A 24,439-nucleotide genomic window follows, 5' to 3' on the forward strand; every position below is an offset into this window, starting at 1 on the left:
CCTGTATCCCCCCTGTGTAATATATTATGGAAATAATGATTCTGTCAAGTGATGCTTCTTTGTAACCTGAAGTGATACAGTAGGGATTATGCATGCTCAAGTCATTCAGGACTGGGTATATAGTTGTCTAGAAATGCTTAAGGAGTGTCTTTGCCATGAAAGACTTCATTAGAGATGCAGTGACAAAAAGTAGATTACTACAAAAGAAACACCCTGAAGTAGTTTATTATCATTATTGTTATTATCATTATTGGTTTAGGTAGAAATGGGAACAAATGTGTTATTTTTAATCCTGTTTTTATAGAGTTATCTTTTTTTTTTTTTTTGTAATTTAATTCTTTTATTTATCTCATATTTAAGGATGAATTGTGTTCTTTAACTAATTTTCAAGCTTGCTCAAATATAATTGTTTCAAAGCCATAAAAAGTTGTTAATTAATTAGCATAGATAGGCAATGAGAAGTTGCCTTAAGGTTTAAAAGAAGGTGTCAGAAGCCATAGCAAATAAAACATGAAGGTAAAACCATCTGTAAGAAAGCCACAGAGAGAATATGGAGAAAATTGCTATACTAGAATAAAGAACAAAATGCTTCTGACCTGTACACTCTCATTAAGCAAAGATCAGAAATGCAGCCCAAAAGGTAGGATAAGGATAAGGATAGCCTACCCTCTCACGTCAATGGATTGGCTTATGTGGCTGCTCTAGTTTGAAGAGATTTCTGTGCAATGAAAACAAAGTGGTCTTCCTTGCCAGAGTAGTCTGCTCAGGCTTCAGTCAATTTAATGATTCCCTTCTTCCCCTGAAAAACATGGGGACTCAAAATAAGGTTAGGTAGCATGCTGCATTTTAGGAATCTCATATGGTATGGGAATTATATGCAATATAATTTTCTTCAGAGCTGCCAACGTATGCAAGGTTAGACTGTAGGTCTGGACTTTCTCTTCTCCCTCATGTGATTCTTCTAACAGTGAAAGGTAGCAGACCTTTTTTGAGTTTTGGGTGCAAAAAATCCAAAACTAAAACAAATTACCAAAACCCCCCCACACAAACCCCAAACCAATTTGAATGCTGTCTTGCAATGTTGATAAATCACTGGGATTTCAGTTTGAATGGAAATTCTTTAAGAATGGAGTATGCCTGGTTTTGATGTACTTTGTACAGGTGTTAAGTAGGAATGTCACATAGTGTATTTATTTCATTTCCTCGATGAAAATCTTCCCCCTCTCTCAGTCTCTCCTCCTTCACATTGCTGTTCCTTCCCCACATACACGGAGTTAACTAATACCAAGTTTATTTTGCTTCACTGCTTTAAGAAAAATGAATGCTGTGGCCATCAAAATGAAAAAATTAGATAAGCGGAAACAAAAAGCAGGAAACATGGAGAACAAATTCCAGTGACCTAGGAAATATAAAATGGTTCAATAATAAGTACCAACATTAACAATTTCAGACATCTAAAAATGTAAGATTAGCAATTTGAGAAACATTTTTCTGGGTAAGATAGAAAATTATACATGAAGCATAATGACCTCTCTGAAATTCATTCAGGATGCAGGAGTACTGATTTAGGCAAAGACGACAACTAGTTAATCATGTCAAAGAAAACTAGTCAGTAAATTAGTTTACTGCATTCTGGAGTCCTAGCTGTGAAAAAAGGATGTATTTCACTAATTAAAGAGTGAAAATACTCTAAGCTTTTAGAAGGAGAATGCAAGGAGTGTGAAACTGATCCTGGCTTTGTGCAGCAACCCCCAGGGTGTCTGTCCAATATAATTTTATGATTTTATTAGTTAGGCAGCCTAGAGTAAGAGATCTGCAACTTTGATTCGATTGATTATTTACAGCAAAATAGTTCATAATGAAAATTATCATGCATGGCTTCAGTCACTAATTTTCATGTATTCTTGGAATCTCCAATGAAATGTAAACAAGTTTTAAAAACCTACATGAACATACATGTTACATTTTTTTTAAAAATCCTATGAACTTCAAAATTGCAATAAGAAGTTAACAATCCAATTTAATTTTTCAGAGGATTATTTTCTTGATTGTGCTGTAGGTATTTTAATTGTATCATTATGTCTTTATACTTAATGATAAAGGAGTGTGGATTCTAGATGTTTTATGTTATTTTAAAAAACTAGAGAAAGTGAAGATCACCTTGTTGTTTGGGAAAAGAATTGTGTTTTATCTGAAGACTACATAATTTTACAAAGTGAAAGCTTTATACAAGGTTCTGAAATAAGGTGATGGGGTTTTTTACCTAAAAGATTTAAAATTTTCAGGTTTTTTCCCAAAAAATTTCAATAAATAATTCGTATTAGATTCTGTGTTAGAAAAAGATATTAATTTCTCTCTATTTAATATCTTTAGTATTATCTCTAGTATATTATTTCTAATAAATTTATCTCAGGCACGTTTCCTATGTCTGAGTCTGCCCCAAGACCGAGCCCTTATCCGTGTAAATGTCCTTTAGCTTTTAACTGTAAGGGGCTGATGGTCAGGTCCTCTCTTTCTTTATTTTTTTGCATGAGCAAAATTGATTTCCATTAAACTGAATGAGAACAAGATCAAGTTCTGCATGGTTCCAATATCATACTTGGTTTTTAAAGTGTTATAGTTTTACAGGACTTTTATTCTAAATTCAGTGTGTATATTTGAGGAAGACTGTGATGTTTGTCATCCTTTGATGCTGCACATCAGCAAAATATCTGCTGTCTTTCTCATTAAAATAAGTGGAGAAAGTGAGGATTTTTTCAGTCTCTCACAGTTTACATTCTCCCTTAAACATTTTTTATATAAGAGTCAATGTCTCTATAATGCTTTTATATTGGGTTTTGGGTTTTTTAATTCCAAAAGGTCCTTGATTGTGGGAGATATTTATTAGGAAACTCAGTGTGCGTACATGTGCGTGCACGAAGTACACATTTATTTATATCTCTGTAGAGTGAGGCAGAGGAAGACAGTGTCCCCTTTGTTCCATAAGATCTACTCCTTAAATTGTCTTGCACTTTGAAAAATGCTAAGACCAAATATGGAAACGTAGCTCTAAAGAGAAAATGTCCTGGAAAGGTTTGAACTAATGAAAATGAGTGGGCTTAGTCTCTTAACAAAGTCATTTTCATCACCGTCATGTTGTAATCAGAAAATGTGAGAGTTTATTTCTAAGCAGAACTGTAATTAGTCATATTAGATCAGCCTAAAATGTGATTTTTTTTTCTAAAAGATTATTTCTCTTTTTATATGCATTTCAGAAACATATGCAATAAATATTTAGACTCTTAATTTACTACACATCAATCTAAAAATTTGATTTGCTATCATCATCAGAATTAATTTGCTTAATTGTTTTTCCTATCCCATCAATCTCAGTTTTGCACTAACTCGAACAATGACACCTTTTGCTGTTTGCACTTTAGTTCATTTTCTGTTCCAAGTTTATGAACAGTAATAGGGATCTACTAGAATATTCATTAGCTTTGTATTGTGAGCTATGAAAAGGTGCTTTCTTTTACCTTAATGAAAGTGGCTCAGCATGGGGTGGATCAGTAATGACATTTGGTTTTAGGCATCCAACAAATTTGCTTTTTATTTATTGTCACGTCTCGTCCAAACAGCTCCCTCGCAAGTTAGTGGCGTAATGAAAGAAAGAGTGCTGCAGAGGAGTGTGGAGCTTTCCTGGCAGGAACCAGAACATCCCAATGGAGTCATTACTGAATATGAAATCAAGTATTATGAGAAAGTAAGTGCTAAGATTATCTGTAATGTGCAACAATGTGTTGTTTGCTTTATGTTGGCTTGCTGCATTGTGGAACAGTGTTAAAGTCATCAGCTATCAACTACCCCGTCTCTCCAAAGCCAGTGATTTTTGCTTGTTTTTAATAACTAGCTAAATCCTGCAATTTTGATTGCTATCACGTCTCATGTATTGTATTTTGGCATACTAAAAATGAAATATACACTTGAAATCTGCCTTTCTTTTCTTTTTATTTTAATTGTTAAGTCGTACTTGGATATTTTTACCATTACATTGCTGTTTTCACGTCAATTCTACCCTGGGTTTGAAGCTTGTTTCATTTCCTTCTGTATCAACGTAATTCTAGTCTTGAAATGGTGTATCAAGCACAACTCCTGACTGCATTTTGTATTTCCTTATGAGTTGGGCAGCTTTTACTTGATGTCTGAAAATTTTGAAAACACTTCCTAGACATTTAGGAAATAAATATTCCTTATTTCTCCTTTTAAAAAGGACCAGGACTGTGAAATTTATTTTTCACTTGTTCTCTCAACACAACAATTAATTGAAGGCTGCTTTTCAATAGTAGATGAAGTGATCTCTGTTTCTGGTAGAGTGAAATTGCAATCTTACTGATGTCAGTCGGAGTTTTGCCATTCATTTCAGCATGTCCAGGGCTTCATTCATGATAACTTTGAAGTACTGCAGAATAAAAAAATTCTGACAACCGTAAACTGGATGAAAGCAAAGTGAAGGCAGGTTGTACAGCCCTGTGTTTTTCATGGGACCCAAACTAAGTTTGGCTCCTCCAGATTCTCTGGGAAATTGACTGCATAATGTAACATACTCCTAATTGTTATGAAACATTCTGTGAAAAAAAAAATCAAATTAAAAAAAATAATGAAGGGGCTCCTTTGTGATCACTCATGAAGACATTTCTGCAGGCAAGGTAACAGTATCCCTATATCAAAAAGAACATGTCAGCTTGCTAGGTAACACAGAATTAGGTAAATTCAGCCCAGATTGGATGTAATATCAAGAGTCATGTTTTATTTTCAGTGATGAATTGCACAAATATACTTATGCAAAGATCTTTATCTCATTTCAGAAAGGAATAAAATTTTTCTTTGTTGATGTTAACTTCCAGTTTAAGTTGTTCACACTAATGATTCATATAAGAAAATCTAGCAGATACGTACGGATAGCTAAATAATTCTTTGGAAGAAATTTTAATAATTTTAGGAGATAATTTTTGTTCCTCCAGTACATGTGCATACATACACATGCAAATGAAGTCCAAGTATTTTTAAAACTTTATATATTTCATAAGGGCACAACTGTCCTCTGAACCACAACAAAACAAACGAACGAAAAAAAAAACCCACACAAACAAACCTAAATACCCGAAACAAAACAAAAGAACAACAAAAAAATTGAGAACTAAAAGCCTTGGATTTTTTAATGCCCAGAGTAGTTTCTTATCTGTTCAAATAAAATAAATAATTTAAATGGGTAGTGTAAAGTGACAGAAAAATGACCAAGATACCCAGCTTTTTATATAATGATAGCTTTAAGAATGTGGCTTTTATTATTTTCTCTATTACTCATTTTAAATAACCAAATTTCATTGCCAGTTTTTTATGTTTGCAAAGAGAAAAACTGATGTTAAAGTTTGTTGTTTTTAATGGAAAGACATCTTCCAGTATTATGCTTAATACAGTGAAATTAATAAAAGAGAATAAAAAAGCTCATTCTAAATGTCACAGATAAACTGGACTATACAACTTTAACTGAGGCAATTTTTGCACAAATACTGAAACGGTTGTTTTCCTTCCAAAAAAATGCATTTCAGCTTTAAAATGACTTCATAATCTTCTTGCTCAGAATGAAAGAAGTAGTTAATGTTTTGTTCTACTAGTTTAAAAGAAAAGAAAAATAAAAGGATTTGAACTTTCAGCTCCTTTTAGAGCCAAATTAAATCAAACATTTTTGTAGTTCTGAAATACTCTGATAAGTGGTTTTTTTCACCTCTCACTTCTGGCTAGGGCTGGAATGGAAACTGCCTGAAATCTCCAAAATAAGCCTGTCCTGTGAGATTTCCAGTGCAGGTTACTTTTTGTTGTTGTTGTTGTTATTTATTTAGTTTTGAATACAAGGACTGTTGGCAATTCAAATAAGCCTCATTTATGCATCAAAACCCAAACTGAAATTCCACTGTGGCTTGCAGTCCTGAACCTGACTGTTTATGGTTTCCTTACACTTGTTCCTCATCTCTCAAACATTCCTGTTCTTTCTCATATACCAACATACATTCCACCATGGTCCTCACTTACAGATGATTTAAATTCTTTTGGAGAAGATGTGGAAAATTGTTGCTAGCCAAGACTGTGGGCTTGCTCAAGTAACAGACTGGGCAAGAGCCAGGAGAAGCCCTTACTGAATCTGAGAAAAGAAATCATGTATGTTCTGTGTAGCCCTGTATCTCAGCAAAAGCCTTTGTTGCTTTACTGACTGTGACAGCGAAGGCTCTCCATCACATTTAGCTGGTGAAGTATTATTGAAATGAGTTACAGATTTATTCCTTCCCTCTGTATCCGTCTCATTAGCACTGCTGCGTATGGCTCATGCTTCCCTGGTCATGTGGTGCATTCAGATGGTTGGTTAATTCATCTCTTCTGCCCTTCAAATCAGGGTTGCATCTGCCACCAAAAATCAACAGGGCTTCACATATCTATGCTGAAACATAATCTGTGTCAGTAAATGTGATGAATAAGTAGAGCTTTTTGAATACTCTAATGATCTGTGATACAGCTTTTGTACTATTTGAAAGTGAGTTATTACTCACAGGGTTTGTAATCTTTCAGCTTCAAATTTGTGGAGTGTCATACTGAGCTTCTTTCCCTGGGTTCCTCTTTATGCCTTAGAGTCTAAAACTGAGAAAAGACTAAAAGCCAGAGATAAAAATCTGAAGTGAAAACTGAGTTAAGGACCTCAGAAATTATGCAAAATCCAGCCAATTATACATTGGTGATATTGTATTTTTTAGAGGTGATGGAAGGGTACTATGTCAAAGTAATGATGTCAAGTCAGAGTTTTTCCATTCATTTCACAGTGTCTAGGACTTAATTCATGATAACTTTGAAGTACTCTAGAAATAAGAAAATTCTGACAGCTATGAACTGAATTAATGCAGAATGAAGGCAGATTGTGCAGCTGTATGTTTGTCATGTTCTGACCAGGAAAGAAAAGTTTCCCTGTCCTTGAACTGTTTAGACCTCACAGATTCTCCTGGAAAGTTGTGGCTATTTCTCATCAAAATTTCACAAAATTTAATCAGAGCCAAAAAAGCAAGTGTTTTTTGGGAGGGGATGTTTCTCAGTAACAACATGAGCATCCCATTTGAATTTTATGTTATACTTAGAGCTCTTCATTGCATTGACAATGTTTTGTAATACTCCACAGAGTATGCTTTGTTTTTTGTTGTTGGGGAACAAGAGCATTCAGCAAATTGAAATAAACTACCCAGGCTGTCTGTCAGTTGTTGTTGTGCAATCATGATAAAATTGGATCTGTAAATGTCATTTGATCTTTTGTCTTATTGTTTCCAGGATCAAAGGGAGAGGACCTATTCAACAATGAAAACCAAGTCCACTTCAGCTTCTATTAATAACCTAAAGCCAGGAACAGTGTATGTTTTCCAGATTCGTGCTTTTACTGCTGCTGGTTATGGAAATTACAGCCCCAGACTGGATGTTGCCACACTGGAAGAAGCCACAGGTAAGGAATTAGGTTTACAGGAAATTAACCCTTTCTGTAGAGGTAGTAAGTAAAGCAAGAAAGAAAAGAGTCATAAGCAATATAATTACAATTAGAAAGAATTTAGTTCTAAAAGAAGGTGGATTTTTGTCATTGCATTTTGAAGGATAAGCTTCCATAATTTATTTTACCATAGATGTGAAAATTAGTCCTATAATTGGCTGGAGGAGTTTTGATACAAATTAGATTTTTCTCCTTTGCTGCCCTTCTAATACGCAAAGACTTTTTTTTTTTTTTTTTTTTTTTTTTTTTTTTAAATTCAAATACACCCTCATTTTTCCCCACAAAAGAAGTGAGTAGTGGTGAGCTGAGTAACTCAACTAGATTCTTCTGTAGCTGGGAGGAGAAGGAAGAGATTTCAACCCACAGAGACTTCTCCAGGCCATTTTTTTCTGTTTGATTTTCTGAAAAAACAAAACAAAACAAAACAAAACAAAAAAAAAAACAAGAACAAAAAAAAAAAAAACAAAAAAACAAAAAAACAAAAAAACAAACAAACCAAAAAACAAAAACAAAAAACCAAAACGAAACACCCAGAATAAACCACTTGGTAGTTTTGATTATGTGTGTATCTTTATCTGTAAGTCCTTCTTTAGTGCATTTTGAATTCATTGGTAATTTAGTTTAGTAAAGAAATAGGAATCTCAAAGATACTAAGTTCCTTTCAGGCTCATATAGATTGTAAGCTGTGTAACAAAAAATCTTCTTCCACAGGTGAGAGCTGGTAGCGCTGAGCCCCTTCACAGGAACTGTGTCCCTGGCAGCTCCACCACCCTGTTGCAGACCCAAATTTGGTTACCCTGGTTTAGAGCATTTGCTTCACGTTGACCTTGACATCAGGTCAGCCAGATTTGGAGCTAGGAATATAGGAATACATAGCCTATGAGTTCAGTGGATATGGAAAGCTATACCTTGGACGCACCCTGTGCAGCAATCTAAGACTGTGTGCAGGCACACATTATAGCATCCTATTAATTGTCACCTGAACAACTTGTGGTTATTCTTAATATACAGTAGTTAGGTCTTGATTCCACCTTAGTTCCACACAGAATATGAAAACTATAAATAATGAATAATACCACATATCTAATAGACATAACTGAAACAGTAATTATCATAATAGCAGAAGTAAGCTGTTATTACTAATATTATTAGCTCTGTGTCTAATAGCTTATTTCCCATCTGTAAAAAGAGTCAGTAGCAGAATCCCCATTTTGCAGAATGGGAACCTGAGGTACAGCCAGAAGTAATTTCTTATTTTGAATAGTTTGCTGGAAAACAAATTAGAAGTCTGTCATAATAAGTTTCTGCTAATTAGATAATTTATTGTCCATAGTGGTTTAAATTAGTACATCAAAATATTTCCCCAACATTTCCTTAATTATCTGAGTATTTTTTACATACGGAATGTAAGCAGACTGGTAGCTGCTAAGATTAGCGAAGATGATTCCAAAGATAAACAGTTTTGACTGGAGTTTGGTTAACATATGGGAGATTAGGAAATCCTGTAATAAATGCATCACTGACCACTCTCCTGTACTCTTTTTCTGACTCAATGATGAAAAAAATCCATATAAACCACAAGGATTCTTGGCCAGCATGCACAGCAGGTTTCTTTTGTGACAGGCCAGTTAAATGCTTTGAGATGCCATGAAAAATGTCCTGTGTTTTTGTTAAAGAAAATTCTAGAAGTAGCATATTTTCCACTATCTTGAGACAAAATTATAAAATATAATTCACAGCAAGGGTAAGCATCCAAAATTTCCCATATATGGTTTTCAGAAATAATGAAAATATTGGTTGAGATAAAAAATTCCATTAAACTCTTCTAAAATTTTTTTACATAAGAGTATTTGTCTCTTGTATTTTATTTATAGTTTTATCAGAACTTACAGATTCATTAAATTCATCTATTGTTAACATTTTAAAGGAAGACCTTTAGTGGATTGTTTTTTGGAAAAAACAATTGTTTCGTTTTGTTCACTTGCATGGTACTTCCCTTTGCACCTCAAGGGAAGTACCATGCAAGTGAACACTAAACTGTTATGCTACAGTTTAGAGGCTTTGGCTTCTCATTATTCCAGTGGATTTCTGAATGCAGCTTTTAAAAATGTCAAAGCATTTTAAGATAAAAATACACACATATATATTTATGTAAGAATATAGGTAATGACCACCACATTCAGTAGTCATGTTGCCTGCCTGGATTTGTCCTGGCACTTCCACTGGTTGGTACTATTTGGTTGGTGCTGTTAATTAAGTAGATTTTTGAATCATATGCTGTTTACTGAATTGTGATAGAAACTGTATAGCCACTTTTCAGTGTTTGAGGAACGATATCCATTATATTATTATTATCTGATAGATAAAATACACATATATTATACCTGTATTGGATCATATCATACATGTTGGGTATTGCATAGATATTTATGGAAAAAAATTCAAAAATATGAGGTAAACATGCTTTATAAGGGCAGACTGTATCTATTCTACACTGTGTTTGGCACGGATCAATCAATGGCTCTAGTCATATTTTTTTGTTGGCTGATTATTTGAAACAGAAGTCCCTTTGGAAAAACACACAAATGTATAAAATATCACTTAAGTGTCAATTCTACCTCTTGGTTCACTGAAGTATTTAAAAGTCAAGTGGTTTTTAGCAAGTGGACCTAAAGATGATCCTCTGCTTTTTGTAATGGAAGCAGATTTTTTTCACTTACAGAATCACAGAATCAATTCGGTTGGAAGAGACCTCTGAGCTCATCGAGTCCAATCTTTGACTCTTTCACAGCTCTCACTCTTAAAGTAGAAGCACTTGACAAAACCTGGCATGAAGTCTTTCCTTTTTCCATGAATCAGAGTAAATCAAACAAGATTGAAGCATTATCTATATGTAAAATTGATCTCTAAAGTCTGAAATATCAATAGTACAAATTTTTATAGGAGGACTAAAGCATAATACTTAAGAAAGTAGTATTTGGCATGGACGGATCCAGTTATCATTGAAGCTTTCATGGTGAACTTCACCAAGAATTCTTTTCCAGAAATCATGCGCTTGAAGTTGCTTGCATGAGAAGTTTTTAGAGCAGCTGTGCAGCATTTTCAGCTGATATGCTTTTTTAATCCTCCAGGGTTTTCAGATATGCATTCCCCATCCTTACAACCATGTATTTAAAAGCTGGTTTAAATGTAACTCCTTTAAATTAAGCATTGTGCATCAGATGTGCACATCTCAGAGCTCAGATCAGGTGCCAGCTGTAGCTGAATGCCCAAGTATCAGCTCCCTGTGTTGCCCTCTGAGCCACTGCACAGTTGGAGCAGAGGTAAGGACTTTCCTGTCCTGGTGCTGCTTCCCTCTCATCACTGTTGTGGCATCACCAGTAACAGGTAGCCATGCAGGCACCCCCTGAAAAAGACCTTCTGCATCTCAAAATCATTCCTCTAAGAACACTCTAGCATCTTTGTTTCTGCCAAGCCACAGGGATGATTCCAGAAGCTGTGTTCTGATTCACCAGCAGACTGAGTTCATCACACAGGAGAAGCAGCAGAGTACCTGAACACAGGCAGATGTCTTACACTGCTGTCAGTGAACTTATACCAGACCATGCCCACAATTTGCCCCCTCCCCTCTTTTTTAAAAGATATAAAAATAAATCATACATTGCATCCCACCTGTCTTGCCAGCTGGCCAGTGTACCACGTCCCCAACATTTTCCAGAGCCCAAAAAACATCGTCTGCTTGCTTCCAGAATGTGCCAGTACCCAAAATCTGTGAGGCACTTACATAGAGCAACCTACTCACATATGTCAGCCTTTATGCACTTATCTTGGCTACTGGACTAGGTGACAGGCTGGGCTGGGGATTTTTCCAAACTTTTTTGGATGGATGGAGCTTCACACCCTGGCCATTATGACAGGATGCTGCCTCTTCACTTCCAAGTGAGATTTGCAGTGAAGTTCAAAAGGAGATAGGAACAGTTTAAGGAAATGCTGTGTTTTACAGAAATTTGACATTCCTTGGGATTGTCTGTTTTGATGGCCTAGATAAGTTGCAGAAACTGAGTTGTATGACTTGTGCCCCTATGCTCTTGCACAACATAGTCACTACTGATTTCTTGAAAGGTACACAATTGAAACATAAGCAAGTCTACAGTAGCATCCTACTGACCTGTGTATCTCAGAAAGTTATAGTTACTTAAAGATAAGAATTCTTTTTTAGTTAAAGACTTACAGGAATAGTGTGCATTTCCTCATATGCATTAGAGAGAATACAGAAAAAATACAAGTTTCTTCAGGAAATAAAATTAGAGGGGTGTGTGTATGCATGTGTGTGTAATTTCCCTCCAGTGCAGACTATTCTAAATCTGTGTAGTATAACAAGGGGTTTGTTATTTTGGGGTGAAACAGTTGGTACAGGCCAGTGTCAGTGACAAAATAAATCATGTTGATTGGCTCACTTCTCCCAAGAAAAGTCTAGGTTATTTGTTTCTATGGGAACCTCTGAAGTCTGTAACAGGAGCGCAATTCTGTGAAGTTCATAAATCCTGGTGTAGACATTCTTGTTCAGTTACCAATACCAGCAGTAAACCATATTATCATGCCATTAATTTTGTTAATCAGCTATCAGTTTGGTTTTCTTTTTTTCCTTCTCTGTCATCTGCTGGCTGCATTTCAGTCATGGGACAGTTTACATGGCCCCAGTCCTGCTGGAGACAGATGGGGTTCACCTGTCTAAATAGGGGAAAAGGATACTAACCTCTGAGTTTTCAGGGCTGATTTAAACTAGGTTTGAAAGGAGAAGGGAGTAAGACCAGGCTCAGCTGCGGTGAGTCTAGAGGTGGCATGCCAATGTTGGGGGTGAAATCAGCCCAACTGAAGTGCATCTGCACCAATGCACACAGGATGGGTAGCAAACAGGAGGAGATGAAAGGAAATCTCATAGGCACAGAAACAGGCTGTCCCTGTGTGCTGAAAGGTGAGCCAGGGGGAAGAAAACTGGCATGGTTGAATAGGGAGCTTTCACTGGAACTCAGGGGAAAGAAAGTTTATGACCTTTGGAAGAAAGGGGCAGGCAACTCAGGAAGTATATGGGGATGTTATTAGGCCATATGGAGAGAAAATTAGGAAGTTGAAAACTCAGCTAGAATTCAGTTTGGCCACTGTTGTGAAAGATAATAACTGTTTTTATAAATGAATTAACAACAAAAAGAGGGTCAAAGAAAATACCCAACCTTTTCTTGATGTGGAGGAGTGTAACCAAGGATGAAGAAAACTCTGAGGTCCCAGATGACTGGAGGTTGGCCAATGTGACACCTGTCTACGAGTAGAGTTGGAAGGAGGGTCTGGAGAGCTACAGGCTGAGGTCAGCCAGACCTTGCTGCCAGGGAGGGTCATGGATCATCTTGAGTATGATCACACAGCACATACAGGACAACAAATGGATCAGGTACAGCCAGTTTGGGCTTGGGAAAGGCAGGTCTTGCTTCATCAATCTGATCTCCTTTTATTACCAAGTTAGCTGCTTAGGGGATGTAGTCCACCTGGACTTCAGTAAAGCCTTCAATACTGACTCCCACGGCATTCTCCTGGAGAGACTGGCAGCCCATGGCTTAGACAAGTGAGCTCTTTGCTGGCTAAAAGATGGATGGATGGCCAGGCCCAGAGTGTGGTGGTAAATGGTGCTATATCCACCTGGTGGATGATCACTAATGGGGTTCCCCTAAACTCAGTAATGGGGCTAGTCCTGTTTAATAATATAATTGATGATGTGGATTTACTCAGTAAGCTCTCAGATGACCCTCAGTTGGACTGGAGTGTTGATCTACTGGAGGATAGGAAAGTTCTGTAGAGGGATCTGGACAGTCTGAATTGTTGGGCCAAAGACAGCTGTATGAGGTTGGTAAGGCAAAGTGTTGAAACCTGCACTTGGGTCACAACCTCATGTAATACTACAAGCCCATAGAAGAGTAGCTGGAAAGTGGCCCAGTGAAAATGGACATGAGGATGCTGATCAACAGCTGGCTGAACATGAGCCAGTGTGTGCGCAGGTGACCAAGAAGGCCAGTAATGTCCTGGCTTGTTTCAGGAATACTGTTACCAGTGGAATTAGGATAGTGATCATCCCTCTGTATTTGGCACTGGTGTGGCCACAGGATGAGTCCTGTATCTACTTCTGGGCCCCTCACTTTGAAAAAGACATTGAGTTGCTGGAGCATGTCCAGAGAAGGGCAAGAGAACTTGCAGCAGCACAAGCCTGATGAGGAGAAGCTGAGGGAATTGGGGTTGTTTAGCCTAGAGAAATGGAGGCTCAGGGAGGAGCCTCTAAAATTGGAGGTTCAGGGAGGAGTGACTGTAAAAGTATCTGAATGGAGCTTGTTTTAAGGTGGGGGTCAGTCTCTTCTCCCAGGCAATTAATGACAGGACAAGAAGACAGAAGCTCTTGATGCACCAGGGGATATCAGGAAGAATTTTGTCACTGAACAGGTGGCTAGGTGTTGGAATGGGCCACCAAGAGAGGTGTTCCAAGTGCCACTGTAAGCAGCATTTACTGCTGTGGTTTAGTTGATATGGTGGTGTTTGGTCAAAGGTTGGACTTGATGATCTTGGAGGTCTTTTACGACCTAAATGATTTTACGATTTTGTGATTCTGTGATTCCAGCTGACTCTCACTTACACAGTCCCTCATGTGTCATCCCCTATTCATCTCCTGGTTCAGATCCTCTCTGTTACAAACCAGTGCATCTCCAGAGAGCTGTGCTTATTTAATGTGTTTCTAAGTACATGGCCACCCTTATTAGATGTCAGGCAAGCAATGTTTTTGACAAGCCACAAGGTTTCTCAGGCTAAGTATTTACATCCTCAGTTTACATTAATGTGACATGTATACATTTGCATATATTAATAGAATTGGCATATCTGAATAAAAAGAGCAATAATGTGTGGATATTTTAGCATGTAAATTCTCTGAAGCATGGAGAATTCCATTTTGTGTTAATGTGGAAGCACCTTTTTGTTGCTAACAGAAACAAATGGTAAGTAATAATAGCCATTTACAATGATTAATAGCAGTAAGAGATTGAAATACGCTACCTAGGAAATCTGTGTTAATAGCGTTTCAGCTCAAAAATTTTTCTTAAAGACGCTATTTCCTTGGAAACTCTCAAAGTCATATCAATGAGTTTTAGAGGGGAGGCTAGGAGCAGAGTTAGGGATTACCCTCCTACTGTCCCTCCTTACAAGGATATCCAGGACTCCCCTTTTAGGAGGGAGTCAAAACAGATGAAGCAAAGCAGTAGTAGGTAGTGGAAGTGGCTGATGCTAGTGGTGCTGGCTTTCACCTAATGGCTGTACCATTTTGGCTAAGGAAATTCCAGCTTGGCTTCTTTTTATTCAATGTAGGGAATCAGTAACCCATACAGCATTTAGTTGAATTTCCAGTGGAGGCCCTTCTTTAGACTAACTTTATCAATGCAATTGTTTCAGACAAAGACAGTCTACAACAGCATACAGTCTACAATTCATGATCGACTTAAGTTTTTGATGTCCCTTAGCAGGGACTAATTTTTAACTAATCTCAGCTCTGTGCTCTGTTTGTAGCCACAGCTGTCTCCAGTGAACAGAATCCTGTTATTATCATAGCTGTGGTTGCTGTGGCAGGAACTATCATCCTGGTCTTCATGGTGTTTGGATTCATCATCGGACGAAGGTATTGCATCTTTGATGGACGTAACCACATCTGACACCACTCTTGTGAACTCTTGAGACACAGTTAAACCTGGGATAGTGATTTTCAAAACTGAAACAGAAATAATTCTTAGTAAGGACAGTTTTCATTTAAATCCTGTTATCAATTTTATGATTTGTCCTCTTACTTTGGAGAGATACTTGTATCAAGATGTTCTTTTTGTCCTACCTAAATGTGCTGTGAAAGGAACCCCTAGCAGGTTCTTTACCTGTACTCCTCAAAGTCTCTCTTTCTGTTCAGTTTTCTCACATGGAGAAGTCTGACATTTTATCTGATCAGCCTTTAAATGACTTTACATTCAAGAAAAAGAGACACAGCAGTAAGTTTAGGAATAACCTCATGTAAAGCAGTGTTCTACTTTCAAGTTCTTTAATCCTCTGTTTTATCTGTAGAAGCCTTTCACAAGAACTAGAATTTTTTCTCTAGGACCTGTCCCGACTGGTATTTGATACAAAAGCCTTTTGATTGCAACTGTTCATGATTTATTTAAAACTCTGCTGTCAATAGAATTATAGGTGAAAGTTTCAAAGGGCCTACAGCAGTTAGGTGCTCAGTGCCTGAAAATCCCAGCCTGGAGAACTGATTTTTTCAGGACTTTAGATGTGAGAAGTAAATCATTATTTACTAGTGAAACTGGTGTTTTCCTTTCTTTTCAGGCATTGTGGCTATAGCAAAGCAGATCAAGAAGGGGATGAAGAACTTTACTTTCATTGTAAGTGTTTTGCTTTTTTTTTCTCCCTTTCAAAAATTCCCAATTGCAATAGTGTAGACAATACTAAACCAAGACTCCATGAGAGATAATGCCATAAGAAATTCAAAAATGCTGTGTAAATAGCAAGTGGGAAGTTAAACACTGTAAAAATTTGACCTACACGAAAAGAATGCAGATTAAAGTCACCATTGTTCACACAGATGGTTTTATTTCTATACATGTCTATGAAATACTCTTGTTTTCATTCTGCATTTTTTGTTTCCTTTTGGTTGCTTTGAATACATGTTTTACGTTGTCCTAATGATCCCTCTGAGATGCAGTATTCAAGAGACCTTTGCCTAAGTGACTTTTTGATCTTAACCTCAGGCAAACTTCAGATTAACAAAGTGTGAGTCACTGCATCACCCTGAAATGAAGCTGTTCTGCTCAAAAGCTGTGTTCTGCTACTGTGAATACAGTAGCACCATCAATATTTATGAAACACAATATCCTTAAAAATAGAATATTTAATATGAAAAGAAAGGTCAGCCTCTTCATTACTGTTGTGTGATCTAGAATCACTTGCCTAGATAAGAATAGTACCAAAAGCCTCTATTGTTAAAATTGCATCTACCTTTTCAGCTTAAACTAGAACCCTGGAAAAACTCAATAAAACACATCTTTCTTGGTTTAATGACAATTGAAAATGTAAGAGGAGAGGAATGTTTTAACCTGTTTTAGTCATTAACTCAGGAAGTGTGTTAAACTAAGTTGCAAAATTATTTTGAGCAACCATAAAGGAAAAATCACAGAATTAAACTGAACGTATGTTCTGATGCAGAACAATGCCAGTCTTTCCAGTCTTCTCCCATACCTGGTCACTCTCATATTAGTACATGCTATTTAGTCATGCTGTGCTGTATTTAGCCTTTGTTGTCTACCAATAATTGCAGTTGTAGCTTAAATCCATCAGATTATTATGGGGGTTTTTCTGAAAGCAATAGGGCTTGTTTTAGATATATTAAAATCATGAGCTATTATCTAAAAGGAATGTCACATAGAAAATGAAGTAGCCACTAGCCATAAATTCTAAGCATTTTCTCAATGCATTCCTCTTTAAATGAATAGTTCTAGATAAAGCTCCACTCAAAATCAGATCAAGGTTTCGTTTTAGCTTTCTTCCCTGAAAGAATCAGCTGGAAATTGATCACATTTCCTAAGTTTGGGTGTGTGGCTATCTAAATTGTTTAAATGTAGTGAGTGTCAAACTAAGTAGTGACATCATTGCAGCTTTAGTCAATCAATTCGTAAACTGTGCCAGAAAGACAGAAAATAATAATGAAATAAGAATTATGTATCGTGCACTTTGCAGTGCACATGATTCTAAAGAATTTGTCAAAAATCTCATTTTACTTAAATGCTACTCTTCTGGGAGTGATGGATTTGAAATTTGCCTCTCATAATGCGTTATAAGCTTTTCACATCTCCAGAAGAGTAACTACTTTTACCTTTAAAATCCCCGTTATGTCCTTGATAGAAAAGATCAACTATGTATTCTTATATGTCAGTATATAAACAAAAGGGATACACTAACTAAATAAGAATCTCCATTATTGGTGACTTTTTTTTTTATTTCAGTAAAAGTGTAAATTAATTAATTTGAAAGCTGCTACTAAATAATTGATAGTTGATCCAGGAATGGTGAGATTTTATGAGTATGCCTTTCCCTCTTTGTACTTTCAAGAAATCTGGTTATCTAGAAAATTACCCTGATTATTGAGCACACACAGTCTTTCTTAAATTGTGGCACCAGAAAAAAGTCACTTCTTGCCAAACTAGTTTTCCTTCATCTCTTGATTGTGGGTGTATCATTTAATTTCATTTGACAGCCATGTACAGAGTGAGATGGAACCCAGTGCTGTGGTCACCATCTTTGTCACAGAGCTGTGAACACCCATCTGGTGGCCTTTTGGTCTGTAGTAGCTAGACATCATTCTTCTGTGCTGACGTACCAGACTGGGTTTTCAAAAATGTAACTTACAACAAGCACTTATGTGGAACAAAAATTTACAAGCAAACATTTTTTAAAGCAGATTCTAAAGCAGTGCATCTAATGAACCATCATATATTTCATTTCAGTTCCCTTCATCTCTCTTTGACCTCAAGTGCTACACCTGAAGATACAAGTACAATGGAGGAGTTTAGTCAAGCAATCCAGATTTATATTTGGTTTCCTCCTCCCTTTTTCATCTAACAATATCTGCAAATGCAAGTCAGCATTATTTCATGTTGCTATGCCAGGATAGCCTTGGCCTGTCAAAATGTTTTATGACAGCTTGAACAAAGAACCATCAGAGGCCCACTTGAGATTCACAAGGTTACTTCCAGTCCAGGCCCTTTATCACAAACACACAAGTATGTCTCCTCCATATCCTTGCCTTAAAGCACTACTAACAGAGGTCAACCTACTGCTTAATTCTCATTTTGTCTAGTCTCTTTTGGTTTTAAGAAATAAATATTAATAGTTTTAAAAAAATTCAACATATAAATTTCCAATACAACTAAAAGAAGATCCATTTAAATACAGTATGTAACAGATAACAACATCTGGGCAACATTTCAAATAATTTCCCTGGCTCTAAATTCATTATATTACTGAAACAATTTCTCTAGGTTTGGGGTTTGGTTTTTTCTTACGGTTTGTGGATTTAGGTCATTAGTACCATCTAAAACATAAATACACATGATTAATAAGCTTTTTTTAATGTATTTTCAAATTTAATATATTTTATGTTAAATTAAAAGAATACCAAGCAACTGAAAATTATGTTTTTTATTGACTTTTGATCCTGTTTTTGTATATGAATATGTCAATTAACAGAGGAACATTTTTGCATTTTCATGTTGAATTTTAATTCACTGATTTAATTAAAGCTCAAGAGTATAATCCTAGTGAGCAAATTTATTTCATAAAAATTGCTTGATTAATAAGGTTGCTCTACTACCACCAGGAGTTTGTACTTTGACCAGAATAGCAAAAAATAATTTACCTGAATCATCAGCAAACTAAGGGAACTGTGCTGCCTGAGCTGCACTAAGCATGGAGAAAGAATGGGCAAAAAACAAGTTGCTGCTTATTATTCACTTAGGTCTTTGAGAGAGGAGATAATTGTGCCACAGAGGCCACTTTCCCTTCCTGTGCCTTTACAAGTTGGCTACCAGTGTTTCTCATGTTCAGATTATAGTGTGAGAAATACACCTAAGGATGTAATTTCTGAGTGTTGTGAATAGTTTGACTATTGCCACAGTCTACAAACAATATTATATTCAGTAGATTAAGCAAATTCAGAGGAGTGGAGGAGCCTTTCAAATCCCTCTAGAGGAGAGAAGTAACATAAAGAAATGCTGTTTACACATCCTGGGTTAAGAGGATAAGATGTTCTTACACAGAAAAGAAACTTTCACCTCTTCTGCTGGTGTTATACCCTTTCCCTGCTTTGTTCTTACTCCCACTCAACCCTGGCATTTTTTTCCATTAAGCACTATTTAATATTTATTATTTCTTTCAGTTCAAGAGGAGATGCAGATTCTAATGTTAGTCATTTTTTAGAGATGGGATTGTGTGTACTTGTGTCAGCATGCTCGCAGATGATGCCTAAAACTAAGGTTACCTCTCAGAGCAGCTCTGGCTCAGGCAGCATGGAAACAAGTTCACTCTTCCAAGGAGCACTCTGCATAATGAAATTCCTGGGCTGACTGCACAATGAGTGCTTTTGCTTCATCACAGTCATGCTTTCTTACATCATTACAGTTAAATTTCCAGGCACCAAAACCTACATTGACCCTGAAACCTACGAGGACCCAAATAGAGCTGTCCATCAATTCGCCAAGGAGCTAGATGCCTCTTGTATTAAAATTGAGCGTGTGATTGGTGCAGGTAAGGCTGCCGTGGCTTCCTGATTCAACTGTTCCATTTAGCCGGGATCGAAACTCATACATCATAATGACAGGCAAATAATTATACCTCAGGTACAGAAGAACTTTTTGCATTTGCCAGAGTGGTTAAGAGCAATGAAGCTGCACTTGTTTCCAAAATGTAAAAACAAACAGGGAGAAAAGCCCAACAACAGCTAAAAACCCCAAATAAATGAGTAAATTAAAAGTCTTGCTTGACATTGAAAGCTTATGTGTTTTTAATTAAGTATCTGCTGTTAAAATTGGAACTGGAGGGAGTGGGTCAGTTGTGCTCCCTATTATTTACTGTCACAGTAAAAGCATTGGGCATTTGTGCAAGTTGTGCTTGCTTGCCTTTTTGCAAGGGGGCTTTTTGACCTCTGCAGCTTTGTTCATGTGAGTAAGGAAAACTGGCTGCAGCACAAAATCTTAAATAGAGAGTAGGAGGGCCTTGTTTCTTTGTAACAAAATCTTCCCTGAGGCTGTTTTTTCTTCTACCATTTTTCTTTTTGATATTTTATGAATACAAAAAGTTATTGTTTAACTTCTTATGACTGATTGTAATTGCACCAGCACTACGTTGTTTTTTTTTTTCTTTTGAACTGTCTACCACCTACTTAAGCCATGGTGTTCATGCTCTAAAAAGGCAGTTTAATTTGTTTGTATTAATAAGATAGGTGACATTTTTATTGCACTACTCCATGTAGTGAAATTAATTTTCCATGAGTAAGAAAAATATCAAATACTTTGGATTCCTGGAGGAAATGTTCTTTTGCTTTCCTGTTGTTTTATATAAGTATTAGTAGAATACTTTTAAAATCACCCTGTAGTTTGGTACTGTAAATTACATGTTGCAGTATTATTTAAAACCAGAAGAAGAAATTTCTCTAGAATAAGTGATTTTACCTGTAAAAAATTTTACACTTAGAATTCACAATGCCTTTTTAAAGTAACCTCAGTCATGTTGAATCACGTCTTAATCAAGGAGTAGTGCCATTGAAATTAACCACACTGCTGAGCAAATTATTCCTTCAGTGAGTAAGAGCATAAGAATTCAGCCCTTGCTAACTAGTAATTTTTGTGATGCCAGAATGGCAGCATCTCTTCTAATAAATACGCAATATGCAAGATTAGCATAGAAAAATTGCTGAGCTTTATCTTTTTCTTTGAGTTAAAAAGCTACCAGCATAGCAACAGTTCAGAGCACAAAGATATATTCAGTTGGATTTTGCTAATGCCTTCTTAGAAAAATGCTGAAAACACTTGCGCTGCAGAGTATACAGTTTAAAATGCATTTTCACTGTTATGACATATTCCAGAATGTTAATTTGCTTGACTGCAGATGAATTTATTCTTGATTTTAATGGGTATAATTGGTAGCAAAAACAACTAAAGTGTGTCAGTAGTCAATCTGAAGAAAGTTAATTAGGAGTGCAGTGGTAAAAGCATACTGTGTGTCGTGTTTAGCTATGCCTTTAACCTGTTGATGTAAATAGCAAACAGGAGTGAAATGAAATGCCGTCCAGGAACAACAGAAGCAAACAGACCCAAAGCAGTAGCTGAAACTCATACATCAAAGAAGAATTTGGAATTTCTACTAGTGACAGCACCAGAAAAACCACTTAGCAATCTCAATAGGCGTCTGCAATGCTGTCCACATCAACTATTGAGTAGTGTCATGTCTCTCAGACACAAACAGGGTGCAAGTATGCTTGTGCTCAATTTGCATGAGGGGTATGTGCTTTCCTTGCCAACATTTTCATTGCCATCCCGCTGTGGCCACCTGTCAGATAGAGAATATGGTGTCCACTATGTTAAGTTGTTCATACCACACATCCTTTGTTTTAGCCTCTGCTTTGTTGACTTGCTGAGCTAGTGGCTGTGCGGCTGTGCAGTGTTCCCTCTCTTGTTATCATCTTTTCCAGTTTATTTTTGGGAATCATTTCAGCTGAATATACTATTTTCTTGGGAGTAAAAGTAGTTCATTGGCTAGCATCCTGGCCTGAAATACATAACATACTAGTTGAAGTTTCTGGTTTGCCCAAGTGTGTGTGATCTGCCTTTGGAAATCAATCAAAATCAGATCACAGAGAGCTGGAAAGGAGTTAAGCCTTGGTGTCTCCTGTGCCAAGTATCCTAATTATCTGGCTCTGAAATATCACAGACACACTCCTATCCTTATGCCTTGTTTTCGGCATGGAATGTAACAATTTTGGAAAGTACTGCTAGAGAAAATTGTCATCCTTTAGGAAGTTCTTGAGGCTAGGAGCTGTGAGTGAGGTGAGTGGTGGATTCATTAATAGTCATCTATGTTGCTAATGAAGTGCCGGAGGGAGATTAAGGCACCAAGCTAGGGGCATGAGCAGCTAGTTGTTGTGTACGCAACAACTATACCTTTTGGCATTCTTTGTTCGGTGTTAAAGGATGGTTGAGGATAATATGCAGGCAGGAACACTTGTGTGGTCAGTTAGCTTAGGTACAGCATGGTATTCACAGAGGTATATGGAGTTGATTTGAGCTAGCCTTGGTTCAGCAGCATAGAGTGTGAGGGACAGGAATTTGTTTCTGTATGCAGTCATCTTCAATAAGGTTCGTGAAAAGAGCCATACTGAGTGGAGTTTTGCTCAAACAAGTCAGTTAAAAATGGTCAAGGGCATGGTCAAAGTTCTACCCTTCTGGATGAACTATGAAGCCAAGATCCAGGTGCTCCTTTTTTTCTTTCCCAAAGCTCGATTTGTGGCTGATAGGAGAACAGTAGTGTTCAAATACTGGCAGTGTCATAAACAAGACTTTTTGCAGCCCATCCATTAAAACACCCCAACGTCTATCTCTTCAGGCATTCAGCCCATCTTCCAAGCATACTTCTCTCCACTGACAGCCAGACACCTTGCCAGTGTGCATGTCCACTTACGTCCTGATCCCACAAGGTTTCTCCCAAAAGAATTATCTAATCAAACTCTCTGTGTAGATCTTGTCTAGTTCAGTCATTTTTTCAGCACTCATCCTAAAACATCTTAGATGTAGGTGTGTTGGCATACTTGTGTACACCTTATTGTTAAGACACTCCACAGGTAAGCAGAAGATAAATTTCTGACTTGATTTGATTTGATTTGGAGGAGGGACTTGGAACCATATCTCTCAAACTCCAGATGAATTTGTGAAGTACCAGATTACTAAATATTTTTGTGATTAATCTTTCTTTTTAAAGAGATGTTGCCTTTAATTCGGTAACATACATTACTACCCTCTTCTATGTATACTAGAAGATTTTTCTTCCTGTCTGCATAATTGGAGGTCTCACTTTCGCTCTCTGCTGACACCGCTGTGAGGCAAAGGACAATACTTAAATCTTTCATAATCTCGTTAATAGTGAGGTAGATAGATTGCCATTCAGCTCCACATTTCACATGTTTCCATCCTCTTTCCTGTCTGATGGAATACAATTACTTCTCTTCCAGATTTGGTTGTTGGGGCTTTTTTTTTTGTATTCTTGCTGGTTGTTTGGTCTTTTTTATCACAGGTTTCTTCAAGTTCCAATTGTCTGTTAGTTTAGAACATTTTAAAGACTTGCAGCATTTGTTAGTGTTTGTTTAATGGAACAAAATTGTTATAAGTCACACCTTTAATTTCATAATCTGTAAAGTAAATTATCCTCCTTCAGGGTAATAATGTAGTGCTTCATTTAACACCATAAGGATGCTAAATTAAAAGCAGCTCTGCAAGAGCTGCCTTTTGAAAGAAAAAAGCCCATTGCAACTGATAGAAATGAAACCATGTAGAGCAGAATGACATTTTTACTTAGGAATGGTATTACTATTTCAATAATAGTGTTTTCTTATGAAAGCCACCTCATTTTTTATCTTCTGTTCTTGAAAAAAATGCAAGAAATTACTTACAATTCTTTTAAAATATTCAAATAACAGTCCTGTCAGTTGGCTTAACTGAAGTGTTTATTCCATAAGGGTCAGCAATTCATTTAAGGTGCATGCCAAAGTAATCCATTTCAAATATGAACACATTAAATTTAAACACACACTTCGGTGGCTATTTGAATCAAAGACTAAAAAAAATACTGGTATTCAGAGTAATTCAGCACTGATCTACTTCATTTTAGGAGAGTTTGGTGAAGTGTGCAGTGGGCGTCTAAAGCTTCCTGGCAAGAGAGATGTTGCAGTAGCCATAAAAACTCTGAAAGTTGGCTACACTGAAAAGCAGAGGAGAGATTTCCTGTGTGAAGCGAGCATCATGGGACAGTTTGACCATCCCAACGTAGTTCACCTAGAAGGAGTTGTTACCAGAGGTAAGCAGCAGCTCAGCCTGTCAGTCAAATAACTACAGGACGGCAGAAATTGCTCTGCCTTATTCATGGTCAAAGATTCAAATTATAAACAGACTGCACACTCCTAATGGATTTTCTTCTGATGCGTAACTAACTGAAACAATACTTACTTTATGCTACAACTTGAGGAAAGAAATTTAGATGAACGCATGATTA

General features: G+C 36.7%; 1 protein-coding gene across 5 annotated transcripts in view; it reads left to right on the plus strand.

Moving 5' to 3' along the window:
* The window catches only part of EPHA7 (EPH receptor A7), a 167,003-nt gene that overhangs the window by 115,995 nt on the left and 26,569 nt on the right, over positions 1 to 24,439 (plus strand). For 3 of the 5 annotated variants that reach the window (XM_066179541.1, XM_066179539.1, XM_066179536.1), the window contains exons 6-11: positions 3,618 to 3,742; positions 7,345 to 7,513; positions 15,152 to 15,260; positions 15,956 to 16,011; positions 19,802 to 19,927; positions 24,059 to 24,244. In XM_066179541.1, the coding sequence (XP_066035638.1) occupies positions 3,618 to 3,742; positions 7,345 to 7,513; positions 15,152 to 15,260; positions 15,956 to 16,011; positions 19,802 to 19,927; positions 24,059 to 24,244 (771 nt within the window). Of the gene's footprint in view, positions 1 to 3,617; positions 3,743 to 7,344; positions 7,514 to 15,151; positions 15,261 to 15,955; positions 16,012 to 19,801; positions 19,928 to 24,058; positions 24,245 to 24,439 lie in introns of those variants that run through there. The other 2 variants (XM_066179537.1, XM_066179540.1) reach the window with 2 other exon arrangements.

This window comes from Chamaea fasciata, unplaced genomic scaffold (assembly GCF_029207755.1).
Source record: "Chamaea fasciata isolate MVZ Bird 193981 ecotype frontalis unplaced genomic scaffold, bChaFas1.0.hap1 SCAF_3, whole genome shotgun sequence".
NCBI lineage: Eukaryota > Metazoa > Chordata > Aves > Passeriformes > Sylviidae > Chamaea > Chamaea fasciata.